We start from the raw sequence: 24,638 nt of genomic DNA, 5'->3' as shown, positions 1-24,638 counted from the left end.
ACAACAAATCAGCGCAGATGGAGATATTATGGAAGAAATAAAAAGAATAGTAATATGGATGGGGTGCATTTGTAAGAAACAGTATGCTGCTGAAAGGAAATCTACCCATTTGCCTCAAGAGAAAAGTATGTGATCAATGTATACTGCCAGTGCTCACTTATGGCTGTGAAACCTGGTCACTTAATGCAAAAACGATACAGAAACTGCGGACGACACAAGGAAGCATGGAACCATGTATGCCTGGAATAACAAGAAGAGAAAGAAAATGAATGGATCTGAGAACAAACGAAAATATGTGACATCATTGAAAGAGTGAAAATGTTAAAATGGCAATGGGCCGGACACACTGCAAGAAGAACAGATCAAAGATGGACAATGGAATGTATCAAATTGATCCCAAGAGATGAAGAAATACCTAGAAGATGACCACATAGAAGATGGGAAGATGAAATCATAAACTTTGCAGGCGTGACATGGAAAAGAGAAGCTGTAGATCAAAGCAAGTGGAATCATCTTGGGGAGCCTTCATCCAGCAGTGGCTCGATATGGGCTGATGGTGATGGTGATGATATAAATATATATTACGTATCTATTTTTAGCAGACTCATAATTGTTTCAGAAAATCAGTTTACACATGATCTGTTGTTTGTATTCAAGGTTTAATGTGGTTCACATCTAACACTGTAGCATCTGACTCAGGGGACTTGAGATGAACGTTTATCTTATTCCCTTGTGGAAATTAGTTACCTTAGTGAGACTTTCTAATTACCAATATCCATCTTTGCTTAACTAAGTCATTTTTCACTGAAGTTCAGACACTTAATGAGGATCTCCGGAGATTGCAGGAAGGTGAAAATTGTCATTTCTGTTCATAACTCTTATATGGCACATTTTTTTAATAAAGACTATTTAAACAGGATTCATCTCTCTGGGTTCAGGACATCCATTATGCTGTGTTTGTAATTGTGTTTATGTGTGTTTATTACCTCTCCACCAGTTTGCTCTAAATAGACTCGAGGATGGGTTTTAGATTAAGCAGCCCTAGCAGTAGTGCCTTTACTGCAGCAGTATTATTAGTAGAAAGTTATTTAAAAGACACCTTTACCCAAGGCAGCTTTTATGGTTAAATATTCATTACTTTGTATCTTTGTTTTCCCCTGAAACATGCCTACAAGTAAAGTTATTGCTTTCAATTCAGCAGATAAGAGCAGATTTGTTCCCTCTGTGAACTTTGCAAAAGAACACACTGTGACAAAACAAGAACTCATCTGCCATCTAAGCAATAATTCAAATCTCCCTTTTTTCTCACAATACATTTGATCATCTGTTTATGGATTCCCTGAAGTCACTCTGCCAGGCTGGAACTTCTTGGACATGATTGAGAATACCACAAACAGGATTAAAAAAATCTCACTTTTCTCTCATAGACTTTCTAACCACATTGTGAAATATTACCCCTCGGTTTATTAGATCCAGCCTTGAACTCGATTGAAGGAGCGGTCTCCCTTTGGAGCCACAGCAAAGGCAAGATTTCACCCCTCCTGATGTTCCCCTATTGGTTCAGTAACTCTGGCTCACCACAATACCACATCTCAAGCCATTGCTCGTCTGTGAACAATACAAATCACAGCATGTAGCTCTCGGGGGGGATTGCAGGGTCTGTGGGGAACAACATCTTTGACATAAAACAATAGAAGAAGCTTAGAGTGATCACAGTGTTGTAATTGATATTGTACCAGGTCTAATCAGGAAAACATCTAAGAGGGACATGTTTAGGGTTAAATTAAAATACCCAGAAATAAAATGTGAAGGTACAACAGCTTATTGGAATAGAAGGGACTGGAATTCTACTTGAGATGAGGTTGCTCTTAGGTGCGCGCTCTCCCTCATTCACTTGCCAGTGTGAATCACCGTGAAGCTGGCACTTGCCGTAACTAGGGGATGTTACGTATGCAGAGTGAAGCCGGAGACCTCCAGGTGACCCTGCAGCGGGGGAGGAAAGTGTGGGGGTCACGCTGAGACTCCACGGAGGCAGGTTTACATTCGACTTTCTCCCACTAATGAAAGCATGGGGGCGGTGAAGCAGTGCACTAATAATTCAGTTTAGCAAAATAGATCGTCTGTCCTTCACCAAGAAGAGAGGTTTTGAAATATTAATGAGTAATACCAATTTTAATACTTAAAAAAAGAACATTGTATGCAGTGCATCAGGTAGGTTTGCCTGAAGTAAACTTGCAACCTCTCTACAAACCATTTTTCTCCCCCCATCTATTTGTATCATACACCTTAGCCTGCCTTTTTCAGACAAGTATTAAACCAAACCAAATTGAATCCTTTCTTAAGCTACTTATGTGCCACCTATTTTATATGGGAACGACAGAACTAACAATTGACCAAAAATAAATAGATATAACTTTTTTATTGTGTCTGGAAAGAAACAAGTTTAAGCCTTTAACTGTCACTCCTGGATGAAAGCATCAGAGACACAAATTCACTAGAGGCTCAAACTACTGTTTTACTGAGGAAAATAGCTTCAGTTGAAACAGTGCTAACGTTTTCTGGAAGAAGAAAAAATTGATTAAATTTGATTGCAGTGTTTTTTATTGTTTTTGTTTTTTATTGTAATAACATTTAATCAAATAGATATTATCAGAGCAGGTAACTCTGTGGCAGAGCTGGTTGGTAGGGTATATTGGTAGGTAAACTTGATATTTGAGATATTTACTCAGCGAAGAATGAATAATTAACACAGACAATGAAAATGTAAATTAACAATCAAGGATTTGCTTTTATTTTGATCATACGTACAAGAAACTCAAAGCTGTTTGCCAGAGGTACCTGATGTATGTATGTGGGTGAATGGATTAAGCCCCTTTTGTCTTGAAACAGAAAACAGATCTTGGGATGTTCAGAAAAGTTCCTTAGAAAACTTAATGACATATATGGTTTTCGACAGATATCCATGTGGATACTGTTTTCGCTTTTTCTTAACAAGAATATATATCTGAACTGCAAAGCTATTTCGGTGGTCTTCTAAATTTGTGTTGCTAGGCAACTCGGCTGAATTCACAGAGAATAGCATTATGGAGAGAAAAAAATCGTAATTCATGTTGTTCTAACCCTGAATTAATCTGCCGATTCTTGAGCCTGTCATTTTCAGAGGAAAATTAAAATGTACAGAGCCAATTATATGTGACTAAATGGTATAATGTGAAGTACAATGGTAATTTGCATATTTTCATAAATGATTTGTATTGTAGATATATGATTATTTATATATATATATATATATATATATATATATATATATATATATATATAGGCAATGGTTCACAGCTTTGCATTGCTTCACAGCTCTTACACAACACTGCTGGTTTCAACCACATCCCTGCCTGCGATAGCTGATGAGTTGGTGTTGGTGTCTGCCACTGTTTTGCGACAGGCGGAGGTTTAAACACCAGCAAACCCACGCCATCCAACTGAGAACTCAGACTGTTTTGTAAATACTGTGACTGTATCTGGTTTCACAATGCATCTTATTGACAGATTGTTTTGGTCAATTGAACTTTTTTGTATGATTCTTATATTGGATCTTACTTGAAAAAAGTACCTATTTTTCTTTCACAGGAAAGTTCTTTTCATGTACTTTTTAAAATTAATATTAGCTATTTGATTTTAAATTGATACCATTGTCCTAATATTCCATTCTGGTTAATTATACAATCTACCTTGATGCTGAAGGCAAGACTCCTCTCTTAACTCGTGCCAGTGCTCTCATTTCACAGAAAAAATACAGTATTATTGTTTTATGCTGTAGCTTGAAGCATGTCTCATTTACTAAAGGCTAACCAGTTTAATTGCACCTGTACAGCTATGGAAAAAGGCACCTTTAGGTACAAATTAAGTAGGAATTGTTTAGGTAGGAATTAATTAGGGTGCAATTAGTCATCATGGCTTAGGATTATTTCAATGGTTTATAAAGAGTATTAAATGTATGGCTTCCAGATATCAAATGTCTTTTCAAGTGGATATGATGAGATGTCAACTGCTTTTCTGCAGAACTTAATTTATTTACTTTATTTACGCATATATAATGTGTAACTTTCTTCATATAGTTAAAGAGGTCATGAACAATTATTTTACAAGTAATACTTTATGCATTTACAGGAAAATCTGCAATATGCATTTCAGTATCTAATGCACTCATTTAATGGGCTGCATTATTTGCAGTATACAATAAACTTATTTCAATGTGTCATGTTTGTTTAAGTAGATGATATACACATTTCAGTATATGTCATATTTATGTCTAGTTGATATATTTAATTCATTTTGAATTCAATGGCCTCTTATATAATGCCATTCTTCAAATATCATGTTACCCATTTTTAATTATTATCTCTAAGCATTTGATAAGGCCATAGCATGGTTTCTTTCTTAATTTAATTTTCAACCCAGAACTCTGCTCTCACTGTGGGATTTAGTACCATCTGCAGGTTTGTGCTTCGTTGCATGTTAGGACACTTCAGTGAATCCAGTCTGACAGTGTGCAGTGATTGAGTCCCAGCAGGCTCGTTGAATAATATCATCTTGGAAGAAGTTTATAAATGACATAAGTGCTATACTTATACTGAGTTGCTGCATTAATGTTTAATTCTTTGTAAGAGAGAGTAGTCACCTGTTTAACTTCCAGTACCTCATTCTAATGGGTAACTCTGCTATATGAAAGCAATGTTCTTATCCATTTGAGTAGTGTAATTCTATCGAAAATCCACTTACCAGAGGTATGAAAGCTACAAGGCATTACTCTTTCTTTTACTCAACCTTGTGTCCCTCCAGCTGAACTCCTACATAAAACAACTTTAAGTAAGCAACTTTACTTGCCAATCAGGTTCATCATACTTTGTAGTCCCTGTGTCCCTTAAAGCACCAATGCTGCCCAGTATACCCTACGTGGACTCAAGATTAGCCTAGGGTTCTTTGTGCCAGTTTTACCTGTGCCACACACAGCAGGAGGCTGCAACACCATAGCTGGGTGACACATGACAGTAACCTTCTGTTACTGCAAAGACAAAAAATGACAGCAGGTATTTAAGTCTATATGTGTCTTAGTGTGTGTGTTTGTGATATGAAAGTACTGTTGCTATACAAGTTGCTATTTGTTTTATTTCATATTTTGTTGGTTTGTTACCTCATTTGAATAGAGATTTAATTTATTTTTGTTACCAGGCATACTGCTTGTGGCTTGAAATATGCTGGTCTTGTCTTTTAAAATGATGCAAGGAGGTAGAGTGTTTCAAAAGAAACCCGATGGCCTATTTAAGTGCCAATGTCTAAAGAAATATATGTATAATAATAAAATTCTGCCTTGGGGAACCCATTCCTTCCATTTGAAGAGGGAAAACAATGTGTCTTTGGAAATCTTGAGTTAGCAGGGGCTGTGGAGTGTGCTCCTGCCATCCAGTTGCTTTGAGATGGATTACCCGTGCATGAAACCAAAGGTATATTATTACTCTTTCAAGAAAAACAAAGAACCGCACAGATCCAATCACGGAGTCAATGCTTTGAGACAGCCGTGACATGGCTTTCCTCTCTCTGCAAAAGGGAAAGGCAAAACATTCAACCCCTGAAATTGAATTTGCCTCGCTTTCATCCCAAATCAAATGAGTTTGGAAGCATTAATTAATTCCCTGGTGGCCACCTGTCTGTGTCCTAAGAAACTGTGTGCAGTTTTTCACCTTGAGGTCACAGTGCTCAATTTTGAGTCTGGTGATACATTGTCAAGAACAAAAACTAGACCAAAAGCTCTTTCATGGCAGGTTAGCGACCATGTCCAGTCACTTCTAGACAGACACGTTTCCTTCTCATCATATCTCATATCGCCATCTAATTCCCTTCCTCTTCCATAAACTCTTGTTCGTTTTCTGTTTCTAACTGCAGAGGCAACTCATACAATTTGATGAGTGTTTAACAAGGTTCGTTTTACAGCCATGAAATTTCAGGCCATTGTCGACAAGTGAAGTGGACTCTTCAGCACATTAACAAAACTAGCTGAAAAGGCCAGCAGCATTAAAATCATATTTAACAGACCGTCATGAGCTCTTTTAATGCATATGCAATATGATTGAATGCTTCCCTCTGTCCTCAGCTCTGTGATGAATCTGTAATCCAGTTTTCCCAACACAGAGGAGAACCGTATAGCTTCCCAAATTAAATTCATACTTGTTGCCTTTATCTGTATACCTGTCAATCAATTTGCTATTTATCAACTGCCTGAAAGCGGTGGTGTAAAAGCCTTAGACCACAATGTTCAAATGAGGAAAATCCTGCAGTAGCACGTAATTTTGTAGAAACTACCTTTGTTGCCTTATCGAATGCATTTTTAATTTCCGTTTGAATCTGATGGTGTCAGTGCTCAGGAGCTATACCTGCTGAACTTGTAACTGCTTTTCTCCTTCACAATGATGTATTTTCTGTAGAAACCCCACACACATGCAAATAGTGTACCTTTGACTTGCTTTTTTATTAAATAATTTAGTTTGTTCAGCGAAGAATATATAAGAAAATGCACATAGCAATCATTTACATTTGTTTTTCTCTGAATGAAACTACATACGTTCTGGATAAGTGTCTTATTTATGTGCAAAAGTTAGTTTTTAACTCAAAAATATGTTTAATGAATTAGATGCCGATTTAAATTGCATCAGTCAATTCACCACATCTTTTGGTGAATATAAATCCAGAACAAAGCATGTAATTTACCCATTCAGTCAGGGTCCATTATCAAAGTGAATCCAACCCATCAGATTCTTAAATTATATGTATCTTTATATCTCCCGAAGTGTTACTGCTGTATTCAAATGTGGTGCGATTGTAAATCACTGAATACATGCTGAAAGTATATTTTTAATATATTTCTTCTTTTCCTATGGGGATGCCTATTTGCATGAGAAGATAATAGCGAGGCTTTGAAGCTGAAGGCTATGTATTATGCTGCAGTTCATAAACAATGTGTTAGTGTGTGTGGGCTGTCTGTGGGTGTGATGGCTGCTGCTTTCACCCTAAAAGCAATATAATCAAGATTTATCTCAAATAAAACGGAATAACCCAAGCATACAGGCATCTATCCATCCATACATACATACATTTATACATACATACACGCATTATCACCTCATTTCTTTTATTTTCCTCGAAAGAAAATTGAAATTTGGAGGGTCAATTCAAATGAGATACACAGACTATAGATTATAATCATATATTCTGACCGTTATGTTTGAAACACAGCCAAAAATATAAATACAATTAAAAACACATGGAAAAGGCTATATAATGATATCTATGTTAGCATGTGGTTCCGTCCCATTGTTTCTTTAAAGTACATACTGGCTAAAGATGCTGAGTTAAATAATGTAAATAAAAGCAAATACATTTGTAATTTATACTATAGAAAAGAAGAAATGTTGATAAGTGATACATTGGAATCAGATTCTGATTCATTCATTCTCATTTTCTCAATATTTATGTTACAGTTGGTTTCTGTGGACGTGTAAGATTGTATTTTGATTTGCAGTTTTTGGTGCATAGTGATCAGTACAGTGTCTGCATTGCCGCAGATATGCTGCATGGATGTAGAAACTTCTCCAATTAAAGTTTTGGTTTGAAGATTATAATATGGTGGGTGGGCAGACGGGTTGGTGAGCCAAAATGTTATGTTAACCATGTGCATCAGAGGCTTGAAAAGGTTGTGAAACAATGTCCCATATCGCCAGTGTCTCTCCAAGTAGTGTCTTTTCAGACCAACACATCGATCAAGAGTGCCTTCTGCATATTCCTGAATTTGTAAACGGCACTGCTCAAGAGACAAATATAATTGCTATGAAGGCTTAAGATATATAAAGATACAAGTAATGGAGAGTAATGCAGTTAATACCCATCTATATTCTTTCAGTAAGGTTACAGAAAATTAATATTTAGGTATATATAGAGGATTAGCATTATTTTTTGTGTTTATATGTTCCAATGCTGAACACTTTATAGCTCAGTGTGCTGTAGTTAACACCCTATACCCTGTGCACCCTGTGCACAGCATGAGAAAAGCAGCATTCCAGGGGTTTAATTGGCGGTGAAGGGACACTTTCACTTTGTGTCTTCCAGTCACTGGAGATGAAATTCTTCTTGACAGGATTTTTCATGCGCATTAACAATTTTCCCGTCCCCTGTGCATGGAGAGACGGCTCCATAGACTCATTCTAAATGTACAAACTGGCCACTAACCTGGCCAAAGTATAACAGTCTCTTGAAGCAGCTGAGGGAGAAACTTTGCAAAATAAACCTTTCATGCAAATGCAGGGCGGTTATGGCCTATTCAAAAAAGAACTTCGGTGATTGCATTATGACACTGATGCTTGTGAGCAGGAGAGCGTCTTGGTTTGCATTTTGGCTGTGTTCTGAATCATCTGGTGAACTGATCAATTCAACATGCTATTCAGAGAGACTTTTACCAGTACTGTAGAAACAAGACTAGATTTTAGAGAGGGGGGGTAGTTTTGTAGTTTGTAAATTGAATAACTAAGCAATGAAAAAGCTCCAAACTTGGCACAGCATTCAGGTACCTGCAATATATCTTACCCACCATGAATGTAGATTGTATTGCTATTTGGAATAAATCAAAGGCAACTAATTATTGTGATGAAACAGTCTTTCATCCCTGACTATAATCTGAGCGGGACCAGTAAATCATAGCTATGAGTTTCGAAAATATGGCCTCTTTTACCCTAAGAATGCCTGGTTCTCAGCAGATAATTGATCACTGTTGCATGAGGTGTTTAAAAAGCTGGAGACCTGGACAAACGTGTTTGCACCAAACCTTCCTTTTTTTAAGTGTCAGCTTGGAAGTGGTGCAGGGGTTTCTCGAGTGCTGGGGTGTGTTGTTGTTGACTGTGTGCCAGTTGTTCACCCCAGACTGCAGGTAACTGAATCGTTTATTTAAAAGCTTGCTTATGTTGCTTTCCCTACATACATATGGACCCCTGAGTGGAGGGTCGTGGGTTCAATCCCAGGTGGGTGCTGTTGTACCCTTGAGCAAGGTACTGTACCTGGTTTACTCCAGTGAAAACCCGGCTGTATAAATGGGTAATTGTATGTAGACAAAAATGATGTGATAAATTGTAACAATTATAAGTCGCCCTGGATAAGGGTGTCTCCTAAGAAATTTAGTAGTTAATTATATCCACATGCCTGAACATATAGATGGAAATATATTTAACCCCCTCAGTACTACAGCCCCACAACAGAGTGCTCAAAAGAGTATATAGATCTCCTATTTTCCTGATTAAAAGCTTAAACTAGAAAAGTTAAGAGAAAAAAGCATTAACATAAGAAAAAGGCACGGTACAATGAAACCTAAATCGAATGTCTTGATCCACCTTATCTGTTATTAAGGCAACTTCATATACATTCATACATCATATATACTTTGAGATAGTTGAGTGAGTGAAAAAAGATATGTGGTACAGGTATGATACAAAGATTTGCTTGAAGGGAGTTTGATTGCTTACCTTAAATTGGCTATAAAGTGAAAAGAAAAAAACTTGGGTGAAAATCAATAAATGGTTGTTTTCCCTCCTTCACTTTCAGTTATTCAATGAGTGCTTTGTTTGAACCTTCGTGCAGTTTCTGAGTTTTATTTATTTAAAGCCTTCTTTCGGAAAAACATTGTGAAAAACATAGCTACATAGCAAATCTATACTTCTACAAGAATGTTTACCTTAAGGGATTTATTAAACTGGTGATTGAATGTGTTTGGCATCGCTTAACTGTAAACCTATTCCAGCTGGAGTAGTGCACTAGTAGTAAAATACATACTTAAAATACATACTCATCAGCATGATTTAGCTTCTGCATTTCATTTGCAGACCACTGTCTCCCTGAAGCTAGTCCTGTTCTATTGCATCATACATCTCAGCTTTCTAACAGACCTTGGGAGACTATTACATTGAAAAAAAACTTAGCATATGTGCATTTACATTTTTAAATTGATTTTTCCCTTCCCTTATTCTTTTGTCTTGTAGGCTGAGATTGTAATGCAGATGATAATATTCAGTGCACCGAAGGTCATGTTCATTTGTTCCCATTATAAGTAAAACACAAAGATTTTGTTTTAAAGAAAATATGTTTAAAGAATGCAATGTTTTTAGTGAGGATTTTTGTTGGTTCTCTCTTGGCTGAGTTGAAGATCTTTTCTTAGAAGCAGAATAGTTTTACAGGAAGGAGTGCCTCAGGGATAAAAAGAGATTGATAAAAATGTATATATATATATATATATATATATATATATATATATATATATATACACTCACCTAAAGGATTATTAGGAACACCTGTTCAATTTCTCATTAATGCAATTATCTAACCAACCAATCACATGGCAGTTGCTTCAATGCATTTAGGGGTGTGGTCCTGGTCAAGACAATCTCCTGAACTCCAAACTGAATGTCTGAATGGGAAAGAAAGGTGATTTAAGCAATTTTGAGCGTGGCATGGTTGTTGGTGCCAGACGGGCCGGTCTGAGTATTTCACAATCTGCTCAGTTACTGGGATTTTCACGCACAACCATTTCTAGGGTTTACAAAGAATGGTGTGAAAAGGGAAAAACATCCAGTATGCGGCAGTCCTGTGGGCGAAAATGCCTTGTTGATGCTAGAGGTCAGAGGAGAATGGGCCGACTGATTCAAGCTGATAGAAGAGCAACTTTGACTGAAATAACCACTCGTTACAACCGAGGTATGCAGCAAAGCATTTGTGAAGCCACAACACGTACAACCTTGAGGCGGATGGGCTACAACAGCAGAAGACCCCACCGGGTACCACTCATCTCCACTACAAATAGGAAAAAGAGGCTACAATTTGCACAAGCTCACCAAAATTGGACAGTTGAAGACTGGAAAAATGTTGCCTGGTCTGATGAGTCTCGATTTCTGTTGAGACATTCAGATGGTAGAGTCAGAATTTGGCGTAAACAGAATGAGAACATGGATCCATCATGCCTTGTTACCACTGTGCAGGCTGGTGGTGGTGGTGTTATGGTGTGGGGGATGTTTTCTTGGCACACTTTAGGCCCCTTAGTGCCAATTGGGCATCGTTTAAATGCCACGGCCTACCTGAGCATTGTTTCTGACCATGTCCATCCCTTTATGACCACCATGTACCCATCCTCTGATGGCTACTTCCAGCAGGATAATGCACCATGTCACAAAGGTCGAATCATTTCAAATTGGTTTCTTGAACATGACAATGAGTTCACTGTACTAAACTGGCCCCCACAGTCACCAGATCTCAACCCAATAGAGCATCTTTGGGATGTGGTGGAACGGGAGCTTCGTGCCCTGGATGTGCATCCCATGAATCTCCATCAACTGCAAGATGCTATCCTATCAATATGGGCCAACATTTCTAAAGAATGCTTTCAGCACCTTGTTGAATCAATGCCACGTAGAATTAAGGCGAAAGGGGGTCAAACACAGTATTAGTATGGTGTTCCTAATAATCCTTTAGGTGAGTGTATATATATATATTTAAATGCACATCAATTGCACCTAGTCAAGAACTTCAATATTACAATCTGTGAAAACATAGGAAAAAGATTCAGTAACCATTTTTATGTGCGAGTTGCACCGAACAAAATCGCATTTTCCTCTCCTGTAGCCACTTGGACAATGCCCAACAGGCAACCAAGTAATATTTTATATAATCTTAGCAGATCTGCATCACTGGTGCTGCAAGATCAGTCTGAGCTAAGTATTGACTGATGTGTGTTCTCTGAGTGCTGTGGGGAGTGTATCTCCTGCTGTGTCTCGGTGAAGAGCGGTGGTAGGGAATGTGTCTGTCTTTCATCAAGCAGACAGGACATTAGAGGTATATGGTCTGTGACTAACTGCATGTAGTCTAAAGGCAGAGCCAATAGAAGCTGCCTAAGAGATTGACACAGTGTCAGGCAGCCAACTGATGTCATTTGAACTAAGGCCGAGATTCGGGATTCTCGCAATGTAAAGTGGCAGGCAAGGCCTCATTATGTGTCCATGCTGGCTCTCTCTTGGCAGTCTGCTGTCAGGAATAGTACAAGGAGACGGTTTAGCAGAATATTTGACGGCAAAAGAGAAACTGATTTATTTTTGAAGGAGAAATACCCCAAAAGATAATTATTAAGTCTCTTCTTTTTGCATGTAGAGTTCTTTTTATCGATGCTCGTGCTGTTCTGTGCTCTCCGCAGGTGAATCAGCTTGCCCACATCAAACACTTCAGGGGAACTGGAATAATAATGAATGCAAGGCTAGATTCCTTTATGTATTTATTTTTAATCTATACCTGTGTGCCTTTTTTTACCAATCAAATTATATTCCATTATCTCTCCATCCAGGACTCCTGCTCGGAATACAAATAAGACTGTCAGCTCTGACTTCTGCCAGGAGTTCAGACTAGTACTGCAGATAATTGAGTTTGACTTTCCCAAAAACCGTGAGCCATTGACAAGGAACATATACTTGAGATTATATGTTTTAATTGAATTGTCCCCAGATATGGTATTCAGTAAACGTATTTTGAAAGGTGGCACATTTTGGTACATTATATTAATTTATCCAGTCACACTTTACAATAATGGGCACTAATTCTTAATTAATTGATATATGAACACCACAGGTATAACTAATGAATAGATGGTGATCTGAGTTCTGCTGTTAATTACATATATATAAGGTTAGGGTCAGGGTAAGGGAGAGGGTTACAGACCTGGTTTGGGGTTGGGGCTTATACATGTGATCAACATCAGAACTCAACATCAAAGTGCATGAGGCATTCATATGTTAATATATATGAATATGTTAATTCATTAAGAATTGGTGACCATGATTGTAAAGTGTTACCCATTGAAATTACATTAGTACTATGTAATAATAATTAATAATAATACAAAAAATTACAATACAGATTGTTACTATCTGTCCTTTCTAATTACATATTTTCAAAAGCAGTCCTAAAACATTATTAAACAAAATAAAGAATCAGGACTTTAATCAGCACTCATTAATCCTTTATAAATATGAATGTATCAGGACTTTGTTAAAAATGTATTTGCTTAGACCACCCAAACAGAACAGTCGGTATGACTTCATAATGGGAAGACAGAGTTAATTGTAAAATAAGGGGATTAAGAAATTGTGTTACCCTTGGGACGAATCTGATTTAGCTGGTTTTAAACAGTTCTGGACCACAGCTGTTGTTTTGGAGTGATGCTTTTCTGCTGTATTAAAACCTAATACATGTTTCCCAGTAACTGGGGGTAGGTTTTGACTTGTGTATTTTCTTCTCACCAAATAAACTGAAGAGCCACAATTGTTCATAAATCAAGACAGATCTTACAATGTGGTGAAGTCTAAAATCGTAATTCAATCTGCTTTGCTTTAAGACTTTTTAATAGACACATTATTCTAAAACACCTTTTTTTCCAGTTTAGCAGTATGCTGTGGTTGCAGGCCACTTGGAAACTGGAGAGTGATGGTATACAACTACATGGCAAGCCAGATGTTATTTAACAGCTGCACAAATTAAAGAAACACCTTACTCCCATTGCAACACAAGCTTTACAATGTATATGTCTGAGTAATCTAACATTTCCCATTTCTTCCTAGGTGTCAGTACTAGATCACCCTAAATACAGTCATCCAGCTAAGTAAAAAAATGAATTGTCTGTAAGAACTCAAACATCCCTTCACACCAAGTCAATGTGTTGGCTGTGTATTAGAGGCAAAGTAAAAACTAGAGCTGAGACACCTTGCACTCTTGCAATGGGCTTATGTAATTGCAGCTTGCCGTTAGTACAGGAAGACAGGAAAAAATCTGGTACCCAGGATCCATATTCTCAAAGACATTTGGCTGTTTTTTAAGTATTTTACGTATGGCTAAAGGTTTCAAAAAGGGTGAAAAACACAAATATGAAAATAGGGGGTGGCAGGCTGAAAACTAACAAACTTTCTGTCTACAAACACTTTGCCTTCCCACTGAGTTTGCTCTTTGCTCAGTGTGCTCCTGTAGGACCCACTGGGGTACTAGACTTCACTGATGCAAATGCTATGTGATTTCTAGCAAGCTATCAATAGAAAATGACAAGAATACACTGTTCACAAATGTCATGTAAATTACCTCCAGTGACCCCGGATTAAAGTCAACTGGTGTCTGCTTTTTTTTCTTTCTTTTCTTTCTTTTTCACACTGAACTCTGTTTTTCTAAAGACAACAACAAGATGATTCAGCACTTACACAAAAGACACAGTTGTGTTGTTTTTAAGATCTGGTCAGAAAGGTTGGTTTTGACAGATACTCTCACCAGTGCCTAAACATTTAGAGAAGCAAACTTGTATCTGTCCCTTAGAAAAACAAACCTTTCAATGCTACTCTAATTATATGCAATCATCTGAAATTAGCCCTCTGCTTTTCTTTATTACAAAGTCATTATATCACACGCATAAACTGCAACTAAAAATAAACACAGCAAACCATAAATAATGCCTGAGGTCAACGTTAATTAAAAGGTATCCAAATGGATCATGCACTAAAAGCATATACCATTGAATGATGAATCCTATATGATGGAGATTTCTGGTTTGAAGATGGCTAGATGGAGTCTGGTGGGATATTCCCATCGGTGGGAGCTGATTGGTCGATCACGGGGCACCACGACTGGAAAGGGATTTTGCTTGGCCTCTGACCTGGTATCCGGAAGATTGAATGCTATGGTGTGAGAAACTATTTATTTTATCTAAACTAAATCATAAACCCTGTATCTCCTCTATCTGTTTTGGAATTTGAATGCTGAGAAAAGCGAGGACATTTCTCAGGCGAGGTGTAGGTGGGAAGTTGGTTGTGGAGTACAGAATGGGATAAATAACTGCCAACTGCCAAAAAAATGACAAAGAAAATGTAATAAAAAAGACCACCAGAAAAGAAAAACAATATTGTAATGAGGCAGAGATGAATGGAAATCGTATAGCAAGAGAGTGTGACAGATCTTTGGGCACAAAACCAAGGCTTCACTTGAAGAGATATGGAAGCATTGTGTCTTACAGCCCACCTGGTTCTATTTTTAAAATAAACCTCAAGGAGTTAGTACTCTGGGGTATTGTTTGTGTTTCATTTGCTGGTAATTGAGTATGCCAGATGATTGGCCCCGTGATATAACAATTCAGATGTGCAAATAAAGTGAAAGGAATATTTGAATCAATACAAACAAAGGGAAGAAAGTATTTTAACTTTTCTATTATTCATGTATTCATTTTGTGATTACTCAGTTATGCAAGCAGTTCTCAAGGAGAACAAAGTAATCATTTTACCACTTGATAGCTTTACTAATTCTGTAGCCTTATTGTGTGGGGATTCAATATAGGTATAAATCAATTACATAATCTGAAATACTCGCTCCAGTGCAATATGTTGCACCTGGGATTCTTTGAAGGAATGTGACCTTTTTTCTCCCTCATAATGGGTGTTATAATTGGAATTATCATGAAGACAAACCAATAGGACAACTTTCAAATAAGATATTTTATTGTCTTCAACTCAAACAGAGAGGCTGTCGAGTGTCAGAAATCCATGTCCACTTTTTGGAAGAGTGTTTAATTAGCATGTGTGTCCTACTATGGGTCTTTCTTTAAATGTGTATTTATTATATATTAGACATTTTAATTCTATCTAGGATTCTTTATTATATATTTTATACATTTTTCTCATTTTACACATTTATTTTCTAGGTTACACTTACAATGTCCCTAGTTACAGTGTATGTACATAGTAGGTACTCAGTAACTAATATTTGTAGTTACTCATGAGAACATTATTACAATGTACTTATTGTGTTATAATGATTAACGGTATATGTAAGTACACAATTATCTGGTAAGGATGCCCACCAGGAGGCTACCTTTGGAGCTATACCATGCATGGCCCACTTTTTACACATTAAATACATTGTAATAATGCATAATTACACCGTTCTTATGAGTACCTACTATGTAAATACACTGTAACTAGGGAGACTTATTGTAAAATGTTAAAATGTTCTGTTCATTTTAAATATGTTTTTGTTAATTGATTCAGTTGCTTCCAGGTACCTTTCAGATGTAGATACGAATGCAATATAATGTGTATATATATATGTGTGTGTGTGTGCTTCGAGAGTATGACCTTGTTATGGGTTTTTCCGCTATACTTTACCTTGTGCAATATCGCAAGCATTATTTAGCCACATAACCTCAGGCAAGGCCTTTCAACAGGCAACTTAATAACACCATCCCTGCCAGTCAAGACCTTATCCACGGTTTAATACATCAGAGGAGAAATATTAGTCCGTTATTTGAACTTTTCTTTGTGTGTATTTCTTTTGTAGATCGCAGTCCAGTCCACTGCACTTCTATCAGCCTGCCTTGCAGCTCAGATTATGACTCCCCGAATACTGCCTCCATTAAGAGCAGAGATATATTTAGTATCTAGTAGCGGCAGAAAGCCCTAATGAGCAAGAGACATTCTTTTTGACAGCTTTGCTTGTTCGTCTGACTGTCACTGTATATTTCTTCCTTGCACTATAACAGCTTTATTAAGTCTCCCTGGGTCTCCAGACTCTCAGTCTTTATGCTACACAGCAATTTTCTGTTTCTAGCAAGACATTAATTTCTCCAAAGAAAATTTGCTCTCTTTTCCCCAATGCATATCTTCTACATGGTGTCCAGTTCACAATATGATTCATCCACACCCTTCAAGATCAGCCAAGCAAATGTCTAGCTCTGTCAATGACCCCGAGCATGTTTAAACCAATTTTGCAATTAACAATACTTAAACTATGTGGTTCTGAGAAACAGAAGAGCACAAAAACAATATTAAAAATGTATGTGCATGTTTGTTAATACAAAATGTTAGAAACCAAACATCCATTGAGTCTCTACACTAGTTGGCAGCTTTTATAAACCTCAGGCACATCATAGCAGGTCTGTAATACATGGGGTGAATGGCCTTTTGCACATCATAGGCTGTCTGTTACTGAGCAAACTATGAAACACTTCCATTACATCTGAGGGTTAACTGTCCTTCCAAAACACCTGTTTTAATTGTCCAGAATGTATTTGGCTGAGGCAATGTTTTCATGCACACTGCTACCCATGTATTCTTTTCTGATTGGTTTTGGTGCCGTTGAATTGCTTTGTGAAAAAACAGCTACAGCATTTGCATGGTGGCATTTCTTTAGTTTTCTATTATGGTGAATGATAGGGAAAATATAATGAGCGAAGGAAAGAGGGAGACATTTTTTTTTTCACTCTCCACAGGATAAAACAATGATAAATGAAATAGTGAATTTTGCCTTGCTAATAATGAGTCTGCGACATTAAAACAAAATGTTCTGCTTAGCAACAGTGTGGGAGGTGTGTAGTCTTTATTCACCAAAGACAGGATCAGAGGAACTTGTTAAAATTCCAGTCCCATTCAATCCACACAAACTGGAAGAAAATGGTGACAAATATACCAAAGAACTGTATTCTTATAGAAATAAATCCAGCTCCCATATCAATTTTATTGGAGAGACAACAGATTGCATACATGTGAAACTAACGATCTAGAAAATCACAGACTCCATTTCTTAGTCTTGCCTGGCGATACCAACTAAAACCCAGAAAGCTGTCCTTTGAAAGATAAAGAGATTTGAAGTGGAAAAATCACTTTATACTTATCACAAGCATGCTTCTTAACCGGAAAAGTAAAAGCAAAACCCCATTCTCATTCACATGCAACTGAAGATGCAAACCCAAGAGGATCATAGAAAGGGAAGGGAAAAATGGCCGCAAACTCACATTATTCACTGACAGTCTTTGTTAAGGTTTTTATTTTTCTCCATGTCCAATAAGTCACTTTCTTTATTTTAAAGCACAGCACAGCAAAGGGGAGACTCTTCCCGTTCCAATACACAGCGCAAAAAAAATATCAGGATATGGCGAGCTTCAAAATGACCACAAACTTCACATTCAATCCTAAATTATTCCATAGTATCTAAGTTTGAGCAACACTGCATGTGTCATCTATTAAAGCAAGCCGGGTTCATAATTGGGAGTACTTTACAAAATGATACTTCTCGCCTCCAGACATTGACTTAAATAACAGTGAGAAAGCTCTTTGTTTTTATGGCAAACTATTGTGCTTCAGAAATAGTGAAAAAGGAAGTGTTTAAAAAATTCAAAATAAATCACAGTGTTTGTTTTGGGTTTTATCACTTTTTGATAGGAAAATAAATTCTGCATCTTCAGCAGATATGACGGTAATAGACAAGTAATTTAACAGAAAGCTTAAAAATGTCATATATTTCAAAGCATTATGCCCACTATTTTTCATTTTTCCTGCTGTTTTTTTTTTTAAACATATCAAAAGTTTGCTAAAGGGAAAGAAAGACAGTGATTGGTAGATGGTTCCGGTAGTTGCTTTTAATTGAGTTTTCTTAATAAGCCCTGCCTTCTGATGTATCCCACTTAAAAGATGAAAACTATTTTCACATATAGCTTTTTAATCCAGGTCTTGCTGCTCTACTGGTTTTATGATGGAAATAGCAATTAATGAGGTGTTCCTCTCCAATGTCTCTACCCTTTCAAAGAAAGGTATGACTTTATAACTGGGATTGCAAATGACTACACTGATAATGACTTATAAACTTGAAATCAGCAAATATATAATCATTAACCAAACATAGGCAGCTGTTAGCAAGTACATTGTGCAGTGATTATAGGAATGTCAACACAGCTCTGCTCTATTCAACAGTCTAATAATGCATTTGTAATTAGTACCGTAGTTCATTTGAGGTCATCGTATTTGCTAACCAATTAAACCACAATTATGCTTCGATTTATTAAATTGTAAAATACATGCTTCTAATGTATCCATGTATCCATTGTGATTTTTCACAACTTTTTCACAATTTTTTGCAATTTGTAAATGTTTGTCTTTAAATATACTATCAATAAATTAACCTCAGGTGAACTAGAAATGATGTGTGTGTGTGTGTGTGTGTGTGTGTGTGTGTGTGTGTGTGTGTGTGTGTGTGTAAGCAGACTCTCCAGACATTGCCCAGTCTCTGCATGAGCATAGACCAAAATACATTGGACTCACAAAATAGTTGCCATTTAGGCCTTTACCAGGGAGTCTGTTTATTTTGTCTGTCATATTTGGTTTAGATATCTTGGCATCAACCCCTAATAATGCAAGCAGAGGAACAACATAAACTAGGCAGATGTAGCTGTATTCTGACAGCCGCAAGACAGAATCACATTTTAAAACCACTCAGACCACAGGATTGGAATTCAGGTGTAAGCAACATTAAGCCAAACCTGGTAGTGAATACTTTGTTTTCTCGAGGGGAGTGTATTTAACATTTTATAATTGGAGAAGTTTGCTTCTTTTGTGTTTTTGATACCTGTGGTTGACAAAGATCAACTATACCAAAAAGCAATGATGTGTTTCCATTCTCAGACACGAAAACCCATGCTTAACTGGTATGCGATGGTACGGAAAGGTTTCACAATAACTAGTAGACCTATATATTCTATTCAATATCAAAGTAGGAGGAGAATAATGTACAGCACTTAAAAATGGCCCTAAAGCTGCTTTCTGTAGTTCAGAATTCATCAAACATAAAGCACTGTCACATTATCAGCAGGCTTTTGTGGTTGCTATGTGGGTTAAAAACACAACTGAACCCTTCATTAAGAGAAAACATTAACAATAGCCACACTCTAAAAAGAACAAATATGATGCTTTCAATCATTTCTCTGTATTGTTTGCCTTTGTATGGATTTGAAGTGAATATCACATCTTCAGACTGATTTTAATTTCTCTGATATCGATGCCTTAGAATTATGTCACTGCTTAATCTCAGCTATAAAGCTCTACTGGCAAAGTAGGATAAATGTAGGAGTTTACACCTACAGGGGTCGAGGCACAAAAGACGAGCCATCAATGTTTATTCTCTGGTGTTCTTTGGCAAGAGCATCGAGGGCATAAGCTTTCACCAAATAATACTGGCAAAAAAAGTGTTCAGATCCATTGTGGGAGATTCAGTTCGCTGGAGAAGAGGGACTATAGTTTTACATTTTAATGTGGGCGTCACCTACAACGCATTCTGGAAGTTTTCTCCCCCAAGATGAAGCCTTCAAGACCTACAAGAAACTTAAACTATGTATGTATCCTGCTGTACAGAAACCAGTGTTAACATATCAAACATATAAAAGCCACTCAAATACTTGTTTTCAGGACCCATTCAGGTCTCGTGTCTGGTGGTGATGTTTCTCAGGACATATTAAAGATCAAATTGAATGAATACAATTCATATAAATATATGCAAATATCGTTTGGACAGGATGCCCAAGCAGGCTTAAGACCAATATTGGATGATAGTTTCACTGAAGTGCTTTATCACCTGGAGCAATAAAAGACATTCAGAATGCCGCTTACCCCGAGCAGAGAGCTTTTTGGTGTTGATGATCTTGGCAGCGTACTCCTGTCCAGAGAGGACTTTCACACAGCGCCGCACCACCGAGAAGGCTCCCCTGGAAATGAACAAAAACAAAGAAAAGAAAACCAAAATGTAAGTCCTTGTATGGAATTTGTTTTTGTTTTCTACACGCCACTCTAAGGTGCTCTTTTACAACCCATGTTTCTACCTTTCCAACACAGATTAAAATGTTCATGTTTAATTAACTGTACATGGTGCCAACTTTATAATAAATCATAAAGACAGCACAGCAAAGAATTCCCAGTCCGTCTGCTTTCAGCACTGTTTATGTTTTGTTTGCGGCTCTGCATGTGTGATGTTAAGGAATATGAATGCCTAGAAATGTCAAGGGAGTCACAGGGCTTTTATATTAGGTTTATTAAGTTTGAATCCAGTGCTAGACAATCTTGAGTAGGAATAGGAATAGTTTGGTATATTACATTCTATTACAAATGTTAAGTTAAATCTATCCTGTGGTCAAAACATTCCTACTTTGGAAACATACAGAGAAAGATAGCAGTCAAAGTCCAAGAGATGGGAACTAATAACCTTTAAGCATGATAGAATATATTCCAGCCCTGGGAAAAGGTAAGCCTCAAATTTAAATGGCATAGATAAATCATTGGGGAGGTAAAGATGAATATATCTATGGCAGACAGCAATGGAGACTACAACAGCAAACAACAATTCTGCAGCAATCTGCTGCATTTTGGTCATGGCTTTATTATGTGTGTTGAAAGGGTTGCACTGTTTTTGAGGCCCAGCAGAGAGCTAATAAAATCACAAGCATATTAACACTTTGCTGCTTTCATCAGACTCACTTATTGCTGTGGTCTTGGTGCTTTCACAATCTGTTAACTCTTGGCTTTGCCATGTAGAAACCGTTTCAGCACAATTATGCTCAAGACTGACAAAGAGGACATCATATCACTAAGACTGGATATCTATCAAAGGGATCTCCATTTTGCAGAAACTGTGTTCACATGTGGAACATTCAGGAACAATACACTACACCATCTCGTTTTCTTAGTTTATGTCAATAAATGCCTTATTTTTATACAAGATGTTTTAAAATGTTGTACGTATGCTTTGTAATTACATATACAGTACTAGTTTTAGAATATAATATTAATTAATTAAATATATTTGCTAGGTATTTAAATATGTAATTCAATTGTGTGTTATAACTGTGTAATAAGCACTAATTACATTACAGTGTTTTGTAAATATACAAAATCTTTCAGATTATAAGAAAATGAATAGATTTAGTTGCAGCATACCCCAATGAAAACTATATAATTTTACAAAATGTTATTTTTTACTGTTTGTTTGCTGTTTATCTATTTTTAGTGTACATTAAAATGGGTATTCTTAATGAAGGTACTTTATGATTTTGTATTATTAATATTATTATTATTATTATTATTATTATTATTATTATTATTATTATTATTATTATGAGTGCAAAGGAGAAAAGTACTGAAAAATAAGCATGTCGATGTACTTTGTCATTTTCAATAAACAGACTCACTTCAGTGGAAGCATAATAGTCTGAGAATGGACTGTTTGTCAGCACAGAAATGGAGCAGGTATGCAGAGGCAATGTTTGTGAAAGGTAATAGATTGAAACTCCAGAGACTACAGCCCCCACTGATGCACAGCGAGTGGCCACGGTGTGTGCAAACACAGTAATGAATTCACTGCTTGTTAAAGGTGAAAGGTTGATAAGCACTTGGGATGGTGGGGCTCAGTCTCAGCAGTTGACAGATGCAGACCATTTCTTGCCTGCAAATGGGGAGGTCAGGGTCAATAGAGAATAAGAGCATTTGCTGTGAGTGTAAATGTGTATTTCTGTATCCACCATTAGCCGGTCTGGTTTCAGAAACTATTTCAATCCAGTTGTTCAACTTTATTGCAACATTTTCCTTTCAAAGTTCAGCGAATTCCGCAATGTCAACATATTATAATAATACATGTACATTACTCTGACCATTTTAATCAGTTTAGTGTATCAAAGGAGATTTAAATACTAGTACTTTTGGAGTCATGTTAAACAAGACAATAGTAATGCTGTAATAAAATGGCGATGTAACATAATTTGAAGATCATAAACAAGCCAACAAAAATTAACTTTATTGTATGTTCAAGAAACTTAATCACGAAACTGAGAATTAAATAATTTGAAATATTCTTGAGGACAACTCTGTTTAAACAATCATTGTTTATACAGGTACATCTCCGAAGAATTTAACATATTGGGTTCATGAAAAAACTAGAGCTGTTAGTGTTTATGTCAGATTGAATCTCTCTGTGAAAAAGTCGAGGAGAAACAGTACAGTGTGCTACAGATTTGACCCCCATCTGTTAAAAAAAAACAACAACACTTCTTAAGGTTACTTAATATCATATATCATTAATGGAATTTTACTTCCATTAGAAAGAGAAAATCAGCCCAGTGAAATGGGTTTGAAATATGTAATTACAGTCTGGGATTTACAGTATGGCACTTTTCTGTTTTTGGCAGCGATCACAGATAAATATGTTTCTGTCATCTTTTTTAATCCAAATAAATGATTTACAGAGAGCCTTACACCTTCTCCCAAAATTATGTGTCTCGTTAGCTGATTTGCCCCACACTTTGAAGCCAGATGCCTTGATCTTCCTGTTGGCAAGTGGGAAAGTATTTATTTGCACAAGTTATGGCGCTCACATTTTGAAGTCCAGGCTTTGAAGTGGCAGACTGTAGGCATGTTCCCTAATTCATTTGGCTGTCCTTTACCAGCAGAGCTCACTAACTAATTGTCTGCATTTTTGTAAACTGGAGAAATTGCTTGCCTTTGCATTTCCTTGGTAATATCAGGTCACTGCATGCCTTTTGGTTTGAGTATTTAAATTGGATGTATCCCATTTTTTCTTCCCGCACTGACTTTTACAAATATTTTCCATTTTCCTAGTGCATGGCATGTCACTTTTTGCCAGTTTTTCTCAGTTATGGAACTAAAATGGACTACTATTATTTCTAGGGTTTATATATGACAACAGTGATAATTGTAAAGGTTTATTGGTGTTAGAGGTGTCAAAACCTCTATTCCAGTTTAATCCCCACCATCACCAAGACTTTAGACAACTTCAGTGGGCAGCAAGATCTGCCAGGAGGTCATCTTCTCCTGGAGACTGAATTGCAATGCCAAAATTCAGCAGAAATGCATCACCAGACATTTCAGGGAATAAAGAAATGGAAAAGCTGTTTCAGCTCTAGAAGAACAGCAACATAAGAAAGGATTCAGATAGCAATGCATGACATAATAGCAAATCAAGAGGCACCAGAATGAGTTGCTCGTCAAAATGATTGGAGTGTGTCTGAAAAGACTGAATGGTGAATGAGGAACACTCTTAAGTAGCTGCAACTGACATGTTTCTGCTTGTTAATGACCCAGAGAGAGTTAACAAGTTCCTCATTGATTGAAGAGAACTTAGCACTCCTCAGATATGCAGCTAATACTGATATTCAATGAGGAGAGCATATTTTTATCTGTGAAAGTGATAATTGTGACTCAGCATCTCTTTGGAAATATTTAGCTGGCAGTCACTCACGTTAGCGTTGTTTACATCTCTATTCTTACCCCACTTTCTCCATTGAGCCATGTGTTTCTTGGCATATCATTCTATACAATTAATCCAGTGACACGCTCATTCATCTTTGAAGAAGAATGTTCTACTTCACAGAGCAAGGTCTCACAATATAATAGTGACGTAATTATACTGGCTTCGGCCCTTATTTTAGTAAAGAATGCCAGCAGATGAATACACGTAATGATGACCCAGAACTGAGTGTGATTAAAAGGAACACACTGTGGAGTTGCAAGATTAAGCGTCTGCTGAAACCATCTAACATGCACTGAACTACTAATAGAAAACTACAAACTTGTACTCAGTGTCAACCACTTATTGCTTAGGTCAGCTATCAAGTATATTTGTAGTTTTTTCATTAGCAGGCGGGTACAAGGTTTCATGGAGTCATGCCGCTAATCTTTTTGTTTGTATTTCAATGTTCCTACTTCTCC

General features: G+C 36.9%; 1 protein-coding gene across 2 annotated transcripts in view; it reads right to left on the bottom strand.

Moving 5' to 3' along the window:
• Positions 1 to 24,638, bottom strand: part of camk2a (calcium/calmodulin-dependent protein kinase II alpha) — a 72,918-nt gene that overhangs the window by 44,962 nt on the left and 3,318 nt on the right. For both annotated transcript variants that reach the window (XM_066716783.1, XM_066716784.1), the window contains exon 2: positions 20,535 to 20,629. In XM_066716783.1, coding sequence (XP_066572880.1) covers positions 20,535 to 20,629 — 95 coding nt within the window. The remainder of the gene's footprint in view (positions 1 to 20,534; positions 20,630 to 24,638) is intronic.

The sequence above is a fragment of the Amia ocellicauda genome, chromosome 11, assembly GCF_036373705.1.
Source record: "Amia ocellicauda isolate fAmiCal2 chromosome 11, fAmiCal2.hap1, whole genome shotgun sequence".
Taxonomy (NCBI): domain Eukaryota; kingdom Metazoa; phylum Chordata; class Actinopteri; order Amiiformes; family Amiidae; genus Amia; species Amia ocellicauda.
Note: the sequence above shows the minus strand (reverse complement) of the source record. Positions and strands in the feature narration are given on the sequence as shown.